This window comes from Geotrypetes seraphini, chromosome 8 (genome assembly GCF_902459505.1).
Source record: "Geotrypetes seraphini chromosome 8, aGeoSer1.1, whole genome shotgun sequence".
Lineage (NCBI taxonomy): Eukaryota > Metazoa > Chordata > Amphibia > Gymnophiona > Dermophiidae > Geotrypetes > Geotrypetes seraphini.
Window position 1 is genome coordinate 491,961 of NC_047091.1, and position 22,693 is coordinate 514,653.

Consider the following 22,693-nt stretch of genomic DNA (forward strand, 5'->3'; position numbering starts at 1 on the left):
GCTTATCTTCGTAAAAAGCAAATTTGACCATGTCTCTCCGCTCCTGTCCAAGCTTCACTGGCTTCCGATAATCGCCAGGGACCACTTTAAATGCACCTGTCTAGCTTTCAAAATCCTACATGGCATCCTCCCTCCTTTTATCCCACTTTCTTGGAATTCCTCAAACCCTATTACCACCAGAACCACCCACAAATTAAAACTATCCTTCCCCTCATTAAAAGGCATTTCCCATGCAGGAAAACTAGGGACCTCCCTCCCCTTCAGAATCACTGAGCTCTGGAACAACCTTACCTCCCCTCTTCGGAACTTGAGCTCTCTTCAACTTTTCCGCAAACATCTGAAAACCTGGATATTCTCAAAAATGTGATACTTACTCCATCTCCCTCTAAATATTCTTCATACTTTGACCTTTAATCCTTCATTGTAGTTCCTTTTTATCCCAACTCTTGTAAACCGTGCCGAGCTCTACAATTGTGGAGAGGATGCGGTATACAAACCTAAGGTTTAGTTTAGTTTAGTGACTGATTCACTATCAAGTTTGCATGTCCAGGTATAATTCTCAAGTTCTTAAATGTAGAGAGGAGAGAGCAAAGAGATTATACCAGTTCCCTCCCTTCCAAGCTCTGTAAAATTAAATAAAAAATAAAATAAGAGAAAATTAATTTTTAAATGTCGAAGGCGATACTATATTAACCCAAGAAGTATCGTTTCCAACATTTGTAAAATAATGTATACTGTTTCTATCCAAACTTAAATGCAAATAAATCATTTGCATGCAAACTCACCGACTCAATCGCTCAGCCCCCCCCCCCCCGACAAAGCACCCCCTCCTCCCTCCCCAAACCCCAAAAAATAGCAGGAGGGATGCCCACTCCCTCCTGCCACCAGACGCTGCCCCTGACGATCCCGCCCACGTAAATGACAGGAAGGATGCCCGAGGCGCCTGAGATAATAATAGGCTCTTCCCTAAGGAAGTCCCTGATTAGCTCAGGCGCCTCAGGCTCCTCCCATGGAAAACAGGTTTAGCGACGATCGCTGACTTTAGTGAATCGGGGCAGTCATATGCCATGGAAGATTAGGTTTTTACTTTTGATGATCTTTCTATTAGTTCCTGTAGGATTCCATACTCTAGGTGTTCAATCCCTTCCCACAATCCAGGAGTTGCAGAAATCCAAACACTTTTCTGAGCAAGTGCTCCTCCTTCCTTAGAGAGAGAGAGTTAAAGCCCCCTACAGTTCAGTACGAAAGCCAAGCAATCATACCGGAACAAATCCATGACAAAAGAAGAGGGAATGGGGAACCTCCCCAGCAACATAAACAATTTCTGTTATGGTCTGCTCTGCATAATATAAAACCAAGTAATAAACAGGCAAAAGGCAACATAGAAAACCCATTAAGGAACAATGTAAAACTAATCTGCTGCACCCACATGAAACAGTCATCGGTAACATGCATGCTCACAGAAGAGTGAACTCCCCACAGGATCTGTTGACTGGCTGAAAGATTTTGAAGCCTGTAAGGAGAATAACCGAGGCAGAAAGAAAGCAGGCGATTCCAAACAACTGAGCTTACACAGAGAGGGCAAGCTATATGGAATCCTGCAGGGACTAACAGAAAGAAGATTATCAAAGGTATAAACCTAATCTTCCATTCTGTTACGTCCCTTCCAGATTGTATACTTTAGGTGATGTACCAAAGCAAAGGCAGAAGGAATAGAAGAGCCCGCCCACAAAACCAAGGTCCCCAAAGTGGTATCAGAGCGAGCCACCACATCCACTCGGTAAAACCAGCTAAAGGTATGAAGAGATGACTAAGTAGCCACCCTGTAAATTTCATCTGGATGAATTGCTCAAGACTCCAACCACAAGGCAGCAACACTTCTAGGTGAATGATCCTTAAGAAAAACTGATGGCTGCTTGCCATGGGCGATGTAAGTCGTTGAAATGGCCATATGAATCCAACGGGCTAACGAGGTCTCAGAAGCTGGCCTACTTCGCTGAAACAGATTAGTCAGGACAAAGAGATGATCAGACAGCCTAAAGTCATTAGTCTTCTCCAAATAGTGGAGCAAGACTCGCCTGATGTCCAATTTTCATAAGATCTGACCTTTTTGCTCCGATCCTGTGGAGTGAAACGCAGGCAAATGAACCACCTGATTGTCATGGAAATCTGAAACCACCTTCAGTAGAAAAGAAGGTGCTGTACAGAGAACCACCCCCATGTAAAAATGGTTCCCTATATGAAAGAGCATGAAGCTCTGAAATACGTCGAGCTGAGACAATAGCGATCAAAAAGACAGTCTTAAACAAAAGATCCAGAAAAGAAGAATCCTTCAAGGGCTTGAATGGGGCTTGCAAGGCCCTGCAGAATGAAGTTAAGATTTCACATAAGGAAAAGATGACGTAAAGGAGGTCACAAGCGAAGCACCTCTCTATGAAACCTGGTCACATTGGGATGAGCCGTAAGCAAACTGGAACCCCTATGTGCTTGGAAGCACGAAAGGCCTTCTACCTGAACCTTAAGGGAGGTCACATCTATACCCTTATCCAAGTCTGCTGGAAGAAAAGCCAGAACCACTGGCCCATTCAGGCTCCACCTGGTCCTTGGCATACCACTGTTGGAAAACCTTCCAAGGCTTTAGGGTTTCTTGGACTTCAAAATGACCACATCAGAATAACCGTGCTCCATCAAGGCTGAGTGCTCAAGAGCCATGCCGCAAGACCAGAGCGCTGTGGGATCTCCATGGGCACTGGACCCTGACTGAGGTGATCACGCTTGAGCTTCTGGTCCCACTGAAGACGTACGAGATCCACATATCACGTATGACGAGGTTGGTCCGGAGCAACTAGGATCACTAGGCCAGGCTGCAATTATATCCAGTTGATGACTCGATCAACTAGAGGCCAAAGTTAGACAAATTCCTGCTGAACCGGAACGTGCTCAGGTAGGGCTAGTCTCAGTTTGGGCACTGATCTTTGATCAGAGGGCCGCCGCGTTAACTCGCTTTTGAATTACATCTTGGATCAATTTGAGGACTTGAGAAGATTTATGTTAATATATTAAAGTTTATTTAGTATTGGTGTTATAGTTAATTTTCTTGTCATGAATCCTCTTTCTGTACAAGTTTATCTTGATTGTATAACTGAAAACTTATAAATAAATTTAAAAAAATTAAAATTAAAAAACTTATGTGTTTAGGTTCCCTTTGTCTAATATTATATTTTGTTTCAAGATCAGAGACAACTCAGACTAGCAGCATTGCTCCTGCCTCCTTTGAGGTAATGAATTTGGGGAATGTTGGAGGGCCTGGGAAGGGAAACAAAGGGGTACATGGTGGTCTTCTCTTCATGCGTTTAGACCTCTTCATATTTAATATTATTTAAATTCCAAGTTGTGTTAGCATATGCTTCTTTGTTTTTGTTTTTTAATTTGTAGTCTTATCTACGCACTTAGCTATTAGCTGAACAGTCAGCAGTTTTTTAGTTTCATGTTGATGTATAATATTATTCATTAAAAACTATACAGTTGATATTTCGATATTTGCTATTTTTGTATCATTTCATGAAGTGTCTTCTAGCAAAACAACATAGCATAGCAAGTTTGGTATGCATTAATCTTTTAATGCATTAAAAAAATATTTATGCGTTTATAAGTGTTTTATGGTGATTTGAGAAAATTGGCTATAATAAAACCCTTAGCAGGGCATAATCGAAAGGGACGTCTAAGTCTGTTTACGTCCATCTCGCAAGTCGTCCAAAGTAAAAAAACAGCTTAAGACAAATTTTTGAAAGATACGTCCAACTTTTTTTTCATTTTGAAAATCGTCTAATTATACATCCAGCCGATCTGATTGTCCAAGCCACTAAATTGTTCATCTCTATACCACATTTCCATCCAATTTTTTGTCCAAATCCAAAACGCCTAGAACAAGCCCTGTTGGATGTGGGAGGGGTCTGCAAAGTGATGGACTGCACACCCAGACATAGCACCTAGTGGGGTACCTTACAGGGCACTGCTGTGAACTTCACAAAAAGGGTGCCATGGCTTCTCCTCCCTACAGCTCCCTTATAGGATACGGTGAGCCCCCCAAACCACCTGCAGAATCCCCTAGACCCACTACCACCCCAATAGCCCTAATGGCTACAGGAGCGCCTTATATGCCAGTACAAAAGGGTTTTGGGGGTTTATAGGGCAGTGCACATGTTTTAAGTATCAATGCAGTGATTACAGGGGCCTATGAGCATGGGTCCTCCTCTCTATGGGTCCATAACCCACTCCCAAGACGACTTAAGCTGCCTCTGTGCTGGACGACTAGGCTTTCCTATGCCAGGCGGCCAGGTGATGATGGTCTGGAGGCTGAATTTTAAAATTGTGATTAAAAGTTTTATGGGGGTGGGGGGGGTCGTTGATCACTGGGGTAGTGTATGGGGGTCTGTTTTATGTGTTTGCAGTGGTTATCTGGTGACTTTAGGTGGGTTTTTGTGACTTAGACCATGTTTTACATGGTCTAAGTCACAATGTCCAAGTTCCGTCTAGGCTCTGTTGTAAAACTTTCGGTTATACATGCTGTACGACTAAGTCTAAGCCAGCCCAAGTCCCGCCCTCGACACTCCTCCCGAAATGCCCAGTTTAGCTTTGGTCGTTCAGCGGCACTATGAAGGCCTAGTTCATTTAGAAATACGTCCAAAACCCAGTTTTATTATCGGCACTTGGACGTTTTTGAGAAATGTACATCCAAGTACCGACTTAGGCCAGTTTTTGGACGTTTTTCTCTTTTGATTATGAGCCCCTTAGTGTGTATGCGTGCTTTAAACTCCGTGCGCCCGTGCTTTGTGCCTCTGTGCCTCCGCATGCGCAGTTCAATAATTTGCCTGCCGCTGATCACTCGTGCCTACCTCAGCTGATTTCCTGCCTTCTGCCCCGATCTCCGATGCCGGCTGACTTCCTGCCTTCTGCCCACACTGCCAGGATGCCTCTTCTCACCCCCGATCCAGCAGCGGTAGCAGCCGTGGTTTCTTCAAGCAGTCGCGGGGCCTCTGCTAGGCCAGTCCACTTGGATAATGCAAGGTGGGACGGCCTAGCAAAAGCCCTGAGGTTGTCCAGGCTAGCGGATGCTGGACAGGGGGAGCAGGGAACGGGTGCTGCTGGACGGGGGGGGGGGGGGGTGGGAGGTAAAAGGAAGGAAGAAGGGCTACTGCTGGACAGGGGGAGCAGGGAAGGTATGCTGCTGGACAGGGGGAGGTAAAAGGAAGGGAGAAGGGCTGCTGCTGGACAGGGGGAAGCAAAGAAAGAAAGGCCTCAGCGCCCCATTGTGCTAAAAGTTTACACATCTATTCTAACGGGCTTAAACATTAGTATATGTATATGTTAATGGTATCTATGTTTTTGACTATTCATGTTTGTAAAAATGTTTTTATTTGTTCATTTATAGAATCCTGAAGAAGGCACTAAGGTGCCGAAACACTGGTTGTTTTGTGCATACTTACTCCACATGTTATGTATTTGGATTTAGCTCATGCATTTTTTTAGCAGCATGAGACTCATTCATCTATAGTACATATATGAAATGGTGTGATTTTTAGATATACAGAGCAATTTCACATCTAGTTTTACTAAATGCTAATGAGCTACATGATTTTGCAAAGCAAATATCTAAATATTAATTTCAGTAATATTTTGAAAATAAAACTACATAAAGTATACCATTTGCGAAGCTGGAAATTTTTGTAAAGTCTGCTTTGTGTGCTAAAATGGAAAATAGAATGTGCTTTCACAAATTATACTAGTGCTCTTTTTGCATTTTGTTTTTCTGTTTAGTACAGCGGCGTCATAGCCTGTAAGAAACATCAAGAGGCCGTTAATTGAAGCTAGCTCAGCACAGTGGATGATGACATTCTTTCCTTCTGCTGCCCTACTACAAAACAATGAAGTTATCAATAAATCTTATGCCCTCCCCAAAATGATCATCACAATGAGAGTCAGAAAGCAAGACCAACATTTTAACATTTACCAGGACACTCAAACTGTTAGTTCCAACTATTTTTTAACGTAAACAAAAGAAATAAACACTCATAAATAAAAATGATGCTGAGTCAGAGGTCACTGGCACAATAGTGATTCTGATCAGCCTCAGAGCTCGCTCTCTCTCTGCTGTAACTTCCTGCTTCCACTTTGGGGGAGTGCACTAGACAGAAAGCTCCAAGGCTGAAAGGATGGTGCATCAGAATCGATACCACACCATCAACTCCTATAAAGAAGAATATATTGTAAGGTAGATCGGAAAGGGGAGGGAGACATTCTAGATCAGTAATTCCAAATCCTGTCCTGGAGGACCACCAGGCCAATCGGGTTTTCTGGCTAGCCCTAATGAATATGCATGGAGCAGATTTGCATGCCTCTCACTTCTATTATATGCAAATCTCTCTCATGCATATTCATTAGGGCTAGCCTGAAAACCCGATTGGCCTGGTGGTCCTCCAGGACAGGGTTGGGAACCACTGTTCTAGACCATGGAGCACCCTGGAGCTGTGGGGCCTAGTGTAGCTGCACTGTTTACCCACCCCTAAACAACAACCCTGGCTGTCAATCAATAAGAAAGATCACTCTGTATGCCTGAGCAGCTGACACTAAACTAGTAAACCTAATCAACAAATGTTTCAAGAGGGAAATGCTGTAATTTTTTAAATAGTATTCAAAAAATGTGAAAACCAAAATGCTATCATTTCTCAAAATCATTAGCACTAACCTCATAACTGCGCACCACTCGCATCCCTCTACCACCACCACCATATGCAGCCTTGAAAATGATGGGGAAGCCATATTTGTTGGAGAATTCCTGGGCCTCTGTAAGGCAGGAGATTGGTGAGTCTGTGCCAGGCACCACAGGGACACCTGAACAGAATAGAATGGAAAGATATAAACAAATAATTGTAGTGCTTTTCTAAGTTGCAAACTTTCATCTGGTCTTTGTGTTATATAGTGAGGTAATTCCCATTAGGTCAGTGCCACCCAACCCATTTGCAGCAGAGACAATTACTATCCAACTGCCCCAAAAAAGGGGGGCTTGGTGATTCTTAAGTGTTGTGATTCTCAAGATTACTGCTATGCCCAAGACAAAGCAGATACAGTGATTCCTCAGGAAGAAGAGCCTCAATTATCTCTTAACATTTTCTGGAAGGAGTGGGATCAGGGCCAGTTTCATATTAACTCAACTTAACTATTAAGTCAAGATTTACATTCTATGATAATCCAGTTTGACTTAACCAATGCATTTGATTAATACTGTATATTGAAGAGACTGGAATCTCTGAAACAACATTGTGTTGGTTCAAAGGTTTTTTGGAGCTAAGATTATATAGAGTGAAAATGAAGGGAAAACTGGTTGTGGAGTCTCTCAATGATTGCCTCTGTTGTCCTTGCTTTTCAATGCTTTAATGAGATTGCTGGGTCATGCATTAGAAACATAGAAAATGACAGCAGAAAAGGGCCACGGCCCATCTAGTATGCCCACACTAATGGCCCACCCCCTAACTACCTCCATGAAGAGATCCCACATGCCAATCCCATCTTTTCTTAAAATCTGGCACGCTGCTAGCCTCAATTACCTGTTGTGGAAGATTATTCCAGCGGTCAACCACCCTTTCGTTGAAGAAATATTTTCTGATGTCGCCATGAAATTTCCCATCCCTGATTTTCAACGGATGCCCTCTTGTTGCCGTGGGTCCTTTAAGGAAAAAGAGATCCTCTTCCAACTCGATACGGCCCGTGACATATTTGAACGTCTCGATCATGTCTCCCCTCTCTCTGCGTTCTTTGAGTGAGTACAGCTGCAACTTACCCAGTCGTTCCTCATACGGGAGATCCTTGAGTCCCGAGACCATCCTAGTGGCCATTTGCTGAACCGACTCAACTCTCCGCACATCTTTTTGATAATGCGGCCTCCAGAATTGTACACAGTATTCCATTAGTGTCTTTTGCTATCTATGCATATGACATTACAGTATTCTTTCCAGTAAATGGCAATTTTGATGTGGTTGCATACAAATGACAAAGTTTACAAGTAGTTGAAGGCTGGGAAAATAGTCATCAGCTATGTCTAAATAAAAGCAAGACAAAATATCTTAAGATTCGCTCTCCTCATATTCAATTTTCTGACTCCCCTGTTTACTCTCCTCCATTGAGAAAAATGAACATTTAACCCTACCCTCTGTTTTCTATCCGATAACCAATTCCTGATCCATAACTGAACTTTGCCACCTATCCCATGACTCTTTAATTTTCTCAGAGCCTCTCATGAGGAACTTTATCAAAAGCTTTCTGAAAATCTAGATATACTACATCAAGGGCTCACCTTTATCTATATGTTTATTCACACCTTCAAAGAAGTCAAGCAAATTGGAGAGGCAAAATCTCCCTCAGCTAAACCCATACTGACTCTCTCTCTTTAAATTATGTTTGTGTTCCACAATTTTATTTTTTATAATTGTTTCCACAATTTTGCCCGGCATTGAAGTCAGGCGTACTGGTCTGTAATTTCTCAATCTCCCCTGGAACCCTTTTTAAAAATTGGCGTAACATTGGCCATCCTCCCATATTCAGATACTACAGATGATTTTAGTGACAGGTTACAGATCACTAATAGCAGATCAGAAATTTCATGTTTGAGTTCTTTTAGTACCCTGGGATGTATACCATCCAGTCGAGGTGATTTATCACTTTTTAACTTGTCGATTTGGCTTAGTACATTTTCCAGATACACCAAGATTTCTTTCAGTTCCTCCGCATTATCAACCTTGAAAACCATTGTGGTAAAAGTGGATAGCATATCTGATTTTAAAAAAGGTTTGGACAATTTCCTGGAGGAAAAATCCATAGTCTGTTATTGAGAAACACATGGGAGAAGCCACTACTTGCCCTGGATTGGTAGCATGGTATACTGCTACTCCTTAGGTTTTGGCCAGGTACTAGTGACCTGGATTGGCCAAAGTGAGAACAGGCTACTGGGCTTGATGGACCATTGGTCTGACCCAGTAAGATTATTCTTATGATCTCTTGCATCTTCTTCCATAAAGACCAAAGCAAAAAATTCATTCAGTCTCTCCGCTAGGGCCTTATCCTCCCTGAGCGCCCTTTTTGCTCCTTGATCATCCAAAAGTCCCACAGATTCCCTAACAGGTTTGATGTACCTAAAAAAATTGTTATGAGTTTTTGCCTCTTTTGCAAGTTTCTCTTTATATGCTTTCTTAGCTTTCTTTATCAATGCTTTGCATCTAACTTGCCAGTACTTGTGTGTCTTCTTATTTTCTTCATTCAGATCCTTTTTCCATTCTTTTTTTTGGCTCTAATAGCTCTTTCACTTCACCTTTTAATCACGCCAGCTTTTGTTTCCTCTTCTTTTCACCTTTGCTGGTATGTGGAATACATCTGGTCTGGGCTTTCACGATGGTATTTCTAAATAACATCCATGCTTGGTTTATAGTCCTAATCTTTGCAACTGATCTTTTTAGCTTCTTTTTAACCATTTTCCTCATTTTATCATAATCACCCTTTTGAAAATTAAATGCCTCTACACCTTAGATTTATTTTACGATGTCACTCCCGGTATCAGCTCAAATTTGATTACGTTGTGATCACTGTTTCCCAGTGGACCCAACACAGGTAACTCCTGTACTATGCCTTGCATTCCACTAAGGCCCAAATCTAAAATATCTCCCCCTCTTGTCGGTTCCCAGATCAGTTGCTCCAAGAATCAGTCATTTATGATGTCTAGGAATTTTACCTCCCTAGCACTCCCCGATGTAACATTTAACCAGTCAATGTTATTATATTGTAACAAAGAGTAAGCCTGCTTCTAAAAATATATATGCAACAAAGGGCTCCCAGCAGATGCACTTAACCACCAAAAGACCAACAATCTGAGAAAAAAACAAGAGAAAAGAAAGTGGAGAATAAAACCTCAATTAGACTTCATGGGTTTAAAAAAACTCCACTCCTTTAAAAATCCATCCCCACTTAGGGTTCGAAAGGAAAATCACAACTGGTGTCTTCTAGGTGTATATTCAAGCAACTTGCACTGGAAAAAGCCCTTCAAGTGAAGCACAAGTACACTCCACTGCTGTTGAGAAGTCAGTTAATATAATATAGGACGAATTTATTTCCCTGCGAAATGCCAACATCCAAGCATTCTAATGTCCCAGTCCAGGCAGTCACACGGAAACATGGCAATTTGGAATAGGACAACCCATCGTAGGATTCCCAACTGCCTTTTGATCACTTTAGCCACAATAGCTCTTACCAAGAATTACTTTATGATTCAGGATAACATTTACCAGCAGATTAAGGGCACTGCTATAGGTGCCACTATGGTACCCGACATTGCCAACCTGTATATGGCCAGTTTCGAACACACTTTTTTCTAGACGACCATCCTTATAAAAATAACATCAAATTTTACAAAAGATATATTGATGATATCTTTTTAATATGGAAAGGTGACAGATACATTAAATAATTTCCTAGTTTGGCTTATGTTCAAATCCAATATTATGTTATTCCCATGGAAAGAAAGTTCCACTCTCATTGCTCCTATTACTATAAAAAATATCCCATTGCAATTAGTAAACAATATAAAAATTTTAGGGGTTACTTTTGACACCAAACTTAATTTTCATGATCACATCACTATTATTAAAACTACCTTTTACAGACTACGTAAGATTCGAGCAATTTCAAAATTTCTATGCCCCAAATCTTTAAATATTCTTATTCACTCGTTGGTAATCGTGAAATTGGACTACTGCAATGCACTCTTTAAAGGGATAGCATTAAATGAGATCAAACGTCTCCAAATTATTCAAAACGTCTCTATTAAACTTATAACTAACTCTAGAAAGTTTGATCATGTTACTCCTCTTTTAATAAAAGCACATTGGCTCCCAGTCACTCATCGAATAACTTATAAACTCTGTCTACTCACCTTCAAGGCTTTACTCAATAAAACTCCAGCTTTTATCTATAAATTATTAATCCCATACAATCCGACTAGAACATTAAGGTCCAATGAGCAAAATTTACTAACCATTCCTTCACTCAAGATCATTAATACAAGACGGCAATTCATTTTTTCAGTAACTGCGCCACAGATTTGGAACATCCTCCCAATCTATCTACGAAATGAGCATGATCTGGGAAAATTTAAAAGTAATTTAAAAACATTTCTTTTTAAAGATGCATTTGGCATTTGATTTATTAATTTTTAAACTGTTGTTTTAAATCTTAAATTTTACTGTTACATACCTTCCCAATGTTTTTTTCCTTTGTTTGTTCTACTTTTCTATCATGAATTGTATTTCACTTCCCCTTTTTACCTTTTGTTACGAATATGTTGAACTATTTCTAATATTATGTTATTATTCAAGTTTGATTTGTATTATATATGTTTAATCTTTTTTAAAGTTTGTATTGTATTGTTTCCCTCTGAATGTATTTTAAATTGTACATCGCTTTGAATTATGATTAAGCGATTAATCAAAAAATCATTAAACTTGAAACTTGATTAATATAAACACCAAACAACAAATAACAAAGACAACAATGGCAAAGAAGAGAGCTTCCAACGATACAAAAGGTATTGCGTTGTTATGGTAAAATAAGAGTAGTAACCTCCCGCCCCCCCCCCAAACCCCACCCAAGCAGCAAGAACCACCCATACAAACTCCCCTCCCTCCCCGTGTCCCAGGAAGCAAACAGAAGCCACGAAACTAAACTCCAAAATGCCAAAGGCCCGGGCTCTGGTGGCCCCTGGCAGTCACAAAAGAAAAGCCCTCCCCCCAACAAAGAAGGCAGCAAAACAAAAGGGAAAAGAAGAAAGAAAGAAAGGAAAAATAAAAGGAAGTGACTACTGTGACTGATCCCGGGAAGGCGCGCGATGAACCTCAACAAGGCTAAGCAAGAGGATTCAAAAGGAGACTGCGGCCTCTAGGAGATAAGAAGTCCAAATAGATTCCCCACACAGGCAGAAAGCGATGGTGGCGACCAACGGCCTCTTGGGCCTCCCATGTGGCCAAATTATGCACTAGAGCTCTCCAGGTCCAAAAAGAGGGAGGCTCAGAAACAATCCAGGATTGCAAAATTCATTTGCAAGCAAGGAGACACGCCTTACGAAACCAGAGGGGACCCGCTTTAGGAAGGCCGCGAAAAGCCCCGGGCAGATCAAGAATCCACGGTATCCACAATGGGGCTCAAAAATAGGGGGGGTGCACAGCTGGCCAGGTCCGGATCTGGCCGGCTGTGCACCCCCTCTAAGGCTGCAGTCGGAGAGGAAGTTTGGGCCAGCCAATCGCTGCCTGGCTGGGCGGAACTTCCTCTCTGACGGCAGAATTGACGTCAGGGGAATGCTGATCGGCCCGACGGTGGGAAGCAGAGAGAGCTTGGGGCAGCCGCGGCGGTGGCTTTGGGGCCTGTTTCTTCCGATGGTAGCAGCAGTGGCTTTGTGGAGGGTAGGGAGAAAGAAAGGGGGCATCAAGAGAGAAAAAAGAAAGGGCAGGGAGAGAGGAAGAAAAAGTTAGGGGAGGGAATGAGGTCTGGAGGAGAGGAAGCATACAGGCTGAAAGAAGGGAAGAAAGATTGGATGCACAGTCAGAAGATGAAAGTGCAACCAGAGACTCATGAAATCACCAGACAAGGTAGGAAAAATGATTTTATTTTAAATTTAGTGATCAAAATGTGTCTGAATTTATATATGCTGTCTATATTTTGCACTATGGCCCCCTTTTACTAAACCGCAATAGTGTTTTTTAGCGCAGAGAGCCTATGAGCGTCGAGAGCAGCGCTGGGCATTTAGCACAGTTCCCTGCGCTAAAAACTGCTATTGTGGTTTAATAAAAAGGAAGGGGGGTATATTTGTCTATTTTTGTATGGTTGTTACTGAGGTGACAATGCATAGAGTCATCTGCCTTGACCTCTTTGAAAAAACCCCAGAATAGGAATGATAATTAACATTTTCTCAGCGTATAGTGTGCTTTGTGTTTTTTAATTTTATTGTTGGTAGATCATTTTAACTTGGTCATTTTAAAGTAGCTCGCAAGCCCAAAAAGTTTGGGCACCCCTGAGCTAGAGCATTGAATTTGAAGCTGTGTATTTCTATTTTATCCCCCCTTTTACAAAACTGTGGAGCGTTTTTTTAGCGCCAGCCGTGGTGGTAGCAGCTCTGATGCTCAGAATTCTATGAGCGTTAGAGCTATTACCACCGTGGCTAAAATCCACACTACAATTTTGTAAAAGAGGGAGGGGTTAGTTTGTGATGACATATTCCATACTAGGCGAAGGTGATTTCTGTGTTCTGTGTGTTCGAAAGACATGGTTTTCTGTTAGGATTGACGGTGTAGGATTGATCTGTGCTGGTCTGGCTTGTTTAGTTTTACAATGGGTGTATTGATGTACTGCTCACTGCAATATGTAAGATGCTGCCTTTTCCTAGGTACTCATGTGTGACGTGTGGCTTGTTACTAAAAATCATGTTTTTCGTACAGATGGGGGGGGGGGGGCGTGCCAAAAAATGATGGGCCCCGGGTGTTACATATGCTAGGTACGCCACTGTATGTAAAGATACCAGAAAGCTGGCGAAGCAAAAACTTTAAGTAAATTGTTATTCTTCTAAGTTTTGAGTATTTAACCCTCCCACAATCTCATGGGCACTTATTTCAAGTTTCAAGTTTATTGAGAATTTGATTTAAACGCAATATCAAATATTTTCAATGCGTATAACAAAAATAAATTTGGGGAAATAAATAAAACCATTTGAACAATAAACATACAAACATATCCAAAGATGATTAAAAATACATAAGGAGTACAAGGATAAACTACATTTGTTTAAAAATGCGTCTTCCACGCCTGCTCATAAATTTGTGGAGTATGTAACTTGTCGCTCATGCATATTTTTTTTGCACACACCTCATCATAAGCTCCGACAGGGCCCTATACAATGCTGACACCGAAGTAAAATGAACAGCCACCCCTTCAAATAAAGCCCGAAGACGCATCCCCATTGATAGAGCAAGCCGATCCTGCGGAAGAGAAAGAATATAATGCTTCACCTGACAATAGGCAAAAATATCACCCCAGCACCCACCCAATCGATCCCCAAAAGCAGCAAGAGGTTTCCTCCGTCAACAGATGTTCCACGAAACAAAAGCCGCGAGTAGCCCAGCCGAGAAAAGCAGGGTTATCCCGGCCCGGAGGAAAGGCCAAGTTCCCACAGAGGGGAAGTTGATTCGACACACACGGGTCCCCACCCAGTCTGCTAATCAAGCTCCCCCACACAGCGCACATAGATTTCAAAGGAACACATGCACGGAATTCAGCGGGAAGCTCCCTAGTAGGCAAGTGTAAGAGACTATACAAGGAATGAGGAGCATAGAAAGCCTGTTCAAAATCCAAAGGAGTATGCTGATGTTCTCCCAGCAACCAGTCTTTCAAATGGCTGAGTAAACAGGCTTCATTGTAAAGACCAAAATCGGGAAGTCCGAGACCCCCCTGTTGCCAGCCACCCACCAAATATTGAAAGCGAACTTTCGGTTTACGCAAATTCCAGCAAAAACGGGACAGTAAACGGTGCAGACGCGTAAGATCCTTCTTCAACAAACGAAGTGGCAAAGTTTGGAACACATACAGCCAACGCGGGAAAATCACCATTCGAATTAAAGATATACGGCCCAGTAGGGTCAGAGGGAGGTCACCCCAAGCCTCAAGTTGGACCCTAGTATCAGCCAAAAACTTAGAAATATTAAGCGAATAAAGCTGAGTCGTGGAGACCGAAAGATAGATCTTCCTAGTTTGGCTTAATGGATGCAACTTGAACCTTTCCTTTAAGATGCAACACGATTTTTCAACTATTCCTTTTTTGGATCTCATTGTTACAAAGGGCACTTATTTCTCAACCTCTTTAAAACCGACAGATAAAAATGCCTTTCTCCATTTTACAAGCTTTCACAATCAGTCTTTGAAAAAAATTTGTCTTTTAGCCAGTTCTTGAGGCTTAAGAAAATTTGCTCTGAAAATGACGACTATGAATGCCAGTCAATCGCTCTCCACAATAGGTTTAAAAATAGGATGTACCCTGATCAATGCATAAAGGAAGGTTTTAATAAAGCTAGTTCCTTCCATAGAGAAGAGATACTTCCACCACGGGAACCTAAAACTCCACCGGACATCTTTTTATTTTTTCTTTAGTATTATTTTAAATTGTACCCTTCCCTCACCATTCTTGGACTTTTATTATATCTTTACTATTTCAATAATTGTTACTCAGGTACTTTAGCTAGATTGTGAGCCTTCAGGACAGATAGGGAAGTTCTAAGTACCTAATTTTATTTTATTGTAATCTGTTCTGGGTTCCTGGGGAGGATGGGCTATAAAAATGAAGAAATAAATAAATTTGTACTTTGAAATTTTCACATTTAGCAAGGGACATCCAGAGGATACTAAGAAAACATTGGTATGCAGTATACTAGAAAGACACGATTATTTCAAGATTTAAAAATTTAGTGGTTGCATACTCTAGGCATCTTGTACCATCTATATTACCTGTTTTGCATGAAGAAACATCAATTTTTTGGGGACACTGCAAATGTGGAAAATATACAGTATGTAAATATTGTTTAGAAATAACTGACTTTATACATCCTCAGACTCATAAAATATTTAAACTCAGACAACACTACCTAAGTAATCTGTGTGATAAAATGTCCATGCAATCTACTTTACAATGGAAAAACAAAACGTTTAGTTAAAACATGTTTAATCGAACATCGTAGTTGCATTAGCCACCATATCCAGAAAGCTCCTTTGGTAGAACACTAGATAAAGGAAGGATTTAAGATTCTTTGTGCTTAAAATTATTAAAAACAGATGTAGAGGTGCAGATGTAGATAGTATTCTTTGAAAAGAACAATAAAAATTCATTTATCAATTTAACACAGTCATGCCTAATGGATTAAATCTTGAATTGGATTACCGTCCTTTTTTTTATACATGTTTTATAGCTATTCTTGTTTTCTTTTTGAAGTTTTATGCAGTATCTACTTTTTATCACATGTATTTTTAATTTTATTTTGATATTTTAACACTTTCTTATCCTTTTGAAACACATATCATATAAACAAGATATATATTTTTGACTTTTTTCTATATATATTTTTTTTCTATTTTACATGGGTTTCTTTTAGCCCCTCTTCTACGAAATTACGCTAGCAGTTTCTAGCGTGGGGAGCTGCGCTGAATGGCCAGCGCTGCTCCCGACGCTCATAGGAACTCAATGAGCATCGGGAGCAGCATGGGCCATTCAGCGCGGCTCTCTGCGCTAAAAACCACTAACGCAGTTTTGTAGAAGAGGAGGGTTAGTTTTTTCTGACAATTTCATGACATTTTCGCTTTTTGTACCATTTATATTTTTCTAATCTATACTATATTTATAATCTCTGGGACTACAAAATAGTACTTTATTTAACATTGCCTTTTTAGATTAAGTAGCGTTTTTTTAAAATCTTTTTTGTCTTTTTACCCAAGCATTTTCGGATTGTTCTTTATTATTTTTTGCGCTGCTGACTTCGGCTGTGATCATATTACAGCTGAGACTTTTCCTTTAAATTTCATCCGCCGGCGCTTTTACTCATGTACATTTCACATCTCTAAAGTACATGGCATTTACGCACTTCGATTTAAACTGTTTCACTCGGTGGCATTTTTCCCGCTTTGTTCAGTTTTCAAGTGTTATATAGCATTTTACTTACTTTCAAGAAAATGGTGTTTCTCTTTATGCAAGTTCAATGTAGAGCCCCCTTTTCTGTTTTGCTAGTACTATATATTTTAAATTATATCTCCCCAGTTTTATTTTTATATTCATAACTTTTTTTTCCCAGAGAAGTTTTATTTACTTTTAATGTTTGTTCAAATGGTTGATTAATGCTTGCCTAGTCGGTTTTCCTTTCTGCCTTTTTTTATATGCAACCTTAGCCTGCCTTTTTTAGCGACCTTTACTGTAATATTGTTTTGTCAAACTGGGTTGGTTTTTTTTCATTTTTCCTAACACTGTCATTTATCTTATAGTTTAAGTGGTTTAAGTGGTTTGTTATTTTAAGAGGCGGCTTTTCATAACTACACTTTTTTCTTTCTATGCCACTTTTCTATCATGCCTTTTTATACAGCGGTTGGTGGTATTTAATCGATGGGTATCATTTGGACCCCCTTTGTATTTTGTATTTATTTATTGTTTCTATGGACAGTCCTTTTCATTATTTCACATTTGGTATGATTTGTTTTTCATCATACATAATGTTGTGTATTATCTTGTGTATTAGTGTCAATACATTTACATTCAAACTTATATTGATGTTTCAAGGTTTTTAGTGTGACTACATGCTATGATGTCCTTTGTTTTCCTTTTTCACTTCAAGTATTTATCTTTATTGCTAATATACCTTGAATATGTAAGGGTTTTTTTTAAATATTTCATTTCATATCTTATTTCTCAGATTGATGTCCTATTATCATGTGTGTCATTATTTGATGTGAAGTTCAAGATTCAGGTGTGCTATGGCATCCTTATTCGTTTAATGATGTTTACTGACTTTATGGTTTTTTTACTTTTTGTTTACCCAGTTTTTATGTTGTTTGGTTCAAATGTATTCTTGTATATGATTTTAGATTGTTAATCTGTCTTTTGTTTTATTTGTATTAGTGACCCCTGATGCAGGCTAGTGTTGTTTACCGAAACATAGTACTGTGTCGAGTCCATATCATTGCATATTCTGGACTGAAATAAACAAGCTTTGTTTTTATCCTGCTGGCTTCCTGGGGATTGCTCATTGTCCGTTCCCACTGGTTTTCTTGTTTGTTTTGCTCCTGTGAGTTGTCATCCTGTTGGACTTTTTAAAGATGGATGCAGGGCAGAAAGTGAAGGAGAGAAAAACAGTCAATGGATAAGAAGACCCTGGAAACACAGTTAAGAACACAGTGCAGTGTCCTGGACCCTTTGAGATAAGCTTTTCACAGGAGATTAACAAACTGAGTAGACCCCTGTAGGACTTTGGACTTGCTTCTCTTGTGCTCCGCAGTGTCCACACATTTGCGTTTCGTGCCTTCACTGATTGTGGGCTCTGGGAGGAATTACTTCCCTGCCAACCGAGTTCCCTGCAGTTCCCCAGCCTTAGAGGACTCAGAGGAGGCTAAGCCTGAGGCTCCTGCCCCTCCCTCACGTGCCCTATAGCATGCAGTACATAGATATTCCTTGGCCAACCATCCAGCACAAAACTGGCATAATATAGGGTAGAACAGCCTGAGGAGTTCATTCAAGTCAACTTTGAACCAAATTGATGGGTTTCGAGGCAGATAGAGGCTTTAGAAAAAAAAGGTCATTTAAAATCTAAGATGGCCCCACTAGCAATTTCGCATCAAAAATGGTCCGTGGGGGATTCCTTGCAGTTCAAAAATTTCAGGGAAGAAGGTTTTGGAGGAGGGGGACCTTATCTATATCCCCAGAAACCCTGAGAAATGAAATTTTCAGGAAACCTCTCTCCTCCCCCCCCCCCCCATTTTTCCCATAGTATACATGAGGCTGTAATGGGCTGTACTCACTGTGCTGTACTGGTGCCTGCCTGTGTCTGCTTTCCTGCAGCCTGACTGAATGGAGACGACTTTCTGCTTCAAAACTGGACTGGAGATCTTTGGGTTGCCAGTCGGTCTGACACTGGTCGTGAACTCAACCTCCATGAATCCTTGCAGTGTGACAGGGGGAGATAAAAACAGCTGGCTCCCTGAAACCTCAAGGGATTAACACACGGGTCCCACAGCCTGTGCTCAAGCCTCTAATAAATCAGTAGGCGAACTAGCTCCCAGAAGAATGGACCCAAAGCTTCAAGCATGCCCAAAGCAGGCTGGCTCAACAGGTGCACTCAGGGTTGCTTTGCAAGCTGAAGACTTCCTTTGGGGAATCTGTGTCCTCTCCCAGGCAGAGCTGTCCCACGTGTGGGGACCTCTGGTCTCCAAAGCCTCATGAATTGGAAGAAAAAATATCCAAAAATAATAAAAACTGAATAGAGCATATCAGAACACACCTTCACAATTCGCTTGTAGAAGGAAAAACTAAAGAGGTTGTTATACTCCACTGGGGAAGGCATTCACCTAGAGTACAGACTCCTATGTCTTTGCAACAGAATTCCACCTTGAAAATGGCTTAAGTAAAAGTTGTATCGACTTTTCTGTGGGTATTTTTTCCCCAATGTCTTTATCCTGCCCCGGGAAAATCACTACTGAATTTGTGAAATATGCTTATTTTTACTTGTGCACAAGGTAGACAATTTTCAAATTGCTTTTTTACCCATGTAAACATTAATTGAAAGTTAAATAACTTTTGAATATTGCCCTCCTCAAGCATAAATACAGGTAACTGCCTACCTGCTTACTGCACCCACCTGCTTCTATTGCAATGGTTCGTGCCTCCAGCTTGTCACCCATCTTTCGCACCACCTCAGGGGATGGTCCAATGAAACGCACACCAGCATCGTTGCAAGCCTGGGCAAAGTCTGAGCGTTCTGACAGAAATCCATATCCCGGATGGACAGCATCCACTTCATTTTCCTGGAGCAATAAATAAAAACAAATGTAAAAATTATGGCTGCATTTCAAATAAAATTTTTAATAGCCAATTAGTCACATGATTAAAGGCAAGGGAGTGGAAGACAGAGACAGACAGACAGACAGAAAGAGGACCTGGGGGTAGAGAGGAGGGAGGGAGAGATAGATAGACAATTTGCTCATCAAGATTGAATATAAAATGATTTTTGAAATCCAAACTGTTGATCTTTTAGGACTGGATAAACATCTGGATCTTTTAGCCTTTCTTTAGACATGTATCATGCTCATGGATAATATGGTTTTCATGTGATCCAGGATAGCATTTATTCATGTCTTTAATTTGTTAGGTTGCTTTAAGACAAGAATCAATTGAGTCGGAGGGAGGACTTGTGTTTCACGGCTTCCAGAAGTCTTTTATGAGTCACAGAAGCACTTTATTACTCCAGGCTGCCTGTCTCGTGACCATCAGATGAGAACTGACTACCATAAAAAGATAAGTTATTGCAATTTATTTGCAAGAGGTTATTAGAACAGTATTTGGTGGTACAGACAAGAATAGTGCCATGATGGTCTGATGGCAGCCTGTGTTGTGTGGTTTGTTACACTTAAACACTATAGGTTGTGGACTGAGCACTATTTAATATATTAATAGTTTTTAATAAACATGATTTTCAAACAACAAGATTGTGATATGCATATAACAATTTAGTATATTATCACAATTAAATATTATACTGTTTCCCTACATTCAGTAAAATAAGACGTAATGGGGCCAAAAGACAACTTTCCAATATCAGCCAATCCGGCAGATTCTTCATGAGTTCAGGAAGGCTCAAATACAAACCCTGACACAAAATAAAGGCTTGATGATACCTGTAGAAATTTGGAAAATTTACCCCCCCCCACCCCCGCCGATTGTGATTTTTGTAAAGATACTAAGGCTATTCTAGCAGTTTTACCCAGCCAAAGAAATTTTGTAAGAATCCCATTTAATTTTTTATAAAAAGAACTCTGAAAATAAACTGGTAACATACTCATTTGGTAACAAACTACAGGCGAGATCATCATTTTGATGGTTTGGACTCTCTCCCACCAAGAAAGATGTAAGGGGTTCCAATGTTACATTACATTAGGGATTTCTATTCCGCCTGTGCTCACACATTTCTTTGACTTTTAACATTAAAGATTTTTCATTTACTGTCATTATGTCTTCCAATGTTTTTTGAATCATTATACCCAAATATTGTATTCCCTCTTCCTTCCAAAGGAATGGGAATGGATCAAATAAAGCTTTTACACAGTGTACATTCAATGGACGAACCTCTGATTTACTCCAATTTATCTTATATCCGGAAATTTTTTCAAAAACAATCAATCAATTCCAGTAAATGAGGAGCGCTTGATTCAGGATTTTTCAAATGAAGCAAATATCTGCATAAGCTGAAACTTTATCATCTCGACCTGCATATGGAATTCCCTGTATCTCCTTTGCCTGCTGAATAGCCAACAAGGGTTCCAAAACAATATCAAAAAGCAAAGGAGATAGGGGACATCCTTGTCTAACTCCCCTCTTCAGACTAAAACCTCTGAGAATGTATTATTAATATATAATCTGGCAGAAGGGGAACTATACAAGGTTTGAATCATTTGAATAAACCAATCCATTGCTTGGTACATAACAGTCCATTCCACACGATCAAAAGCCTTCTCTGCATCTAAGGCCGGATCCTCCATTGTTTTTGCTAAATTTAGCATATGAAGTGCCAATCTGGTATTATTTGAAGAATGTCTTTGAGCAACAAAACCAGTCATATAAGGGAGAGCCTTAGCTAACCTTAGAGCCAATAGTTTAGCTAGAATTTTTCTGTCCACATTAATTAATGAAATAGGCCTGTAGTTTGACACCAACATAGGATTCTTGTTTGGCTTTGGCAAAACTATTGTTAAAGCTTCTGCCATAGTACCTAATATCTGACCCTTCATCTAGATTTTTTGAAAGCTTTTGACAAAGTGACTCAGAGACTCATGAGGAAATTGAAGAGTCATGGGATAAAAGGCAATGTTCTGTTGTGGATTAAGAATTGGTTTTTGGACAGAAAACAAGAGGGTAGGGTTCAATGGCCATTTTTCTCAATGGAAGAGGGTGAATAGTGGAGGGCTTCTGGGATCTGTACAAGGACTACTACTAATCACTTATATAGCGCTGTAAGGCAAACACAGCGCTATACATTTTGACATTTATAGACAGTCCCTGCTCAGAAGAAGTTACAATCTAACTTAGACAGACAGACATGGCATATAGCAGGGGTCTCCAAAGTCCCTCCTCGAGGGCCGAATCCAGTCAGGTTTTCGGGATTTCACCAATGAATATGCATTGAAAGCAGTACATGCACATAGATCTCATGCATATTCATTGGGGAAATCCTGAAAACCTGACTGGATTCGGCCCTCGAGGAGGGACTTTGGAGACCCCTGGCATATAGGGATGGGGATGCAGAACCCAAGAGGAAAGGAGAAGAGTTGAAAGCACTCTCAAAGAGGTGAGATTTTAACTGGGCCTTGAACACTACGAGAGACGGAGCCCACCATAGGGATTCGGGCAGCTTGTTCCAAGCATACGGCACAGCAAGGCAGAAAGTAAAGAATCTAGAGTTAGCAGTTGGAAAAAGGCACAGATAGGAGAGACTTAACAGCTGAGCGGGGGGAATCATAGGAGGAGATAAATGAAGAGAGATAGTGAGGGACTGATGCTATTTAACATATTTATTAATGATCTGGAAATTGAATGCCAAGTGAGGTGATTAAATTTGCACATGACATTAACCCCCCCTTTTCACATAACCGCGTTAGCGTTTTTAGCACTGGCCATGGCGATAACAGCTCCAATACTCATAGAATTCTATGAGCACTGGAGCTGATACCTCCGCAGCCAGTGCTAGTGTGGTTTTGGAAAAGGGAGAGTAAATTGGGCCATGTATTGAAATACATGGGCTGTAAAAAACTGTAGGACATCCTTAGGAAATTGGAAGACTGGACATCCAAATGGCAGATGATATTTAAT

At 40.5% G+C, this 22,693-nt stretch overlaps 1 protein-coding gene across 5 annotated transcripts in view; it reads right to left on the reverse strand.

Moving 5' to 3' along the window:
• PC (pyruvate carboxylase) overlaps positions 1 to 22,693 on the reverse strand; it is a 318,688-nt gene that overhangs the window by 223,987 nt on the left and 72,008 nt on the right. For all 5 annotated transcript variants that reach the window (XM_033954334.1, XM_033954337.1, XM_033954335.1 and 2 more), the window contains exons 4-5: positions 19,470 to 19,635; positions 6,746 to 6,891 (exon numbers count right to left, since the gene is read on the reverse strand). In XM_033954334.1, coding sequence (XP_033810225.1) covers positions 6,746 to 6,891; positions 19,470 to 19,635 — 312 coding nt within the window. The remainder of the gene's footprint in view (positions 1 to 6,745; positions 6,892 to 19,469; positions 19,636 to 22,693) is intronic.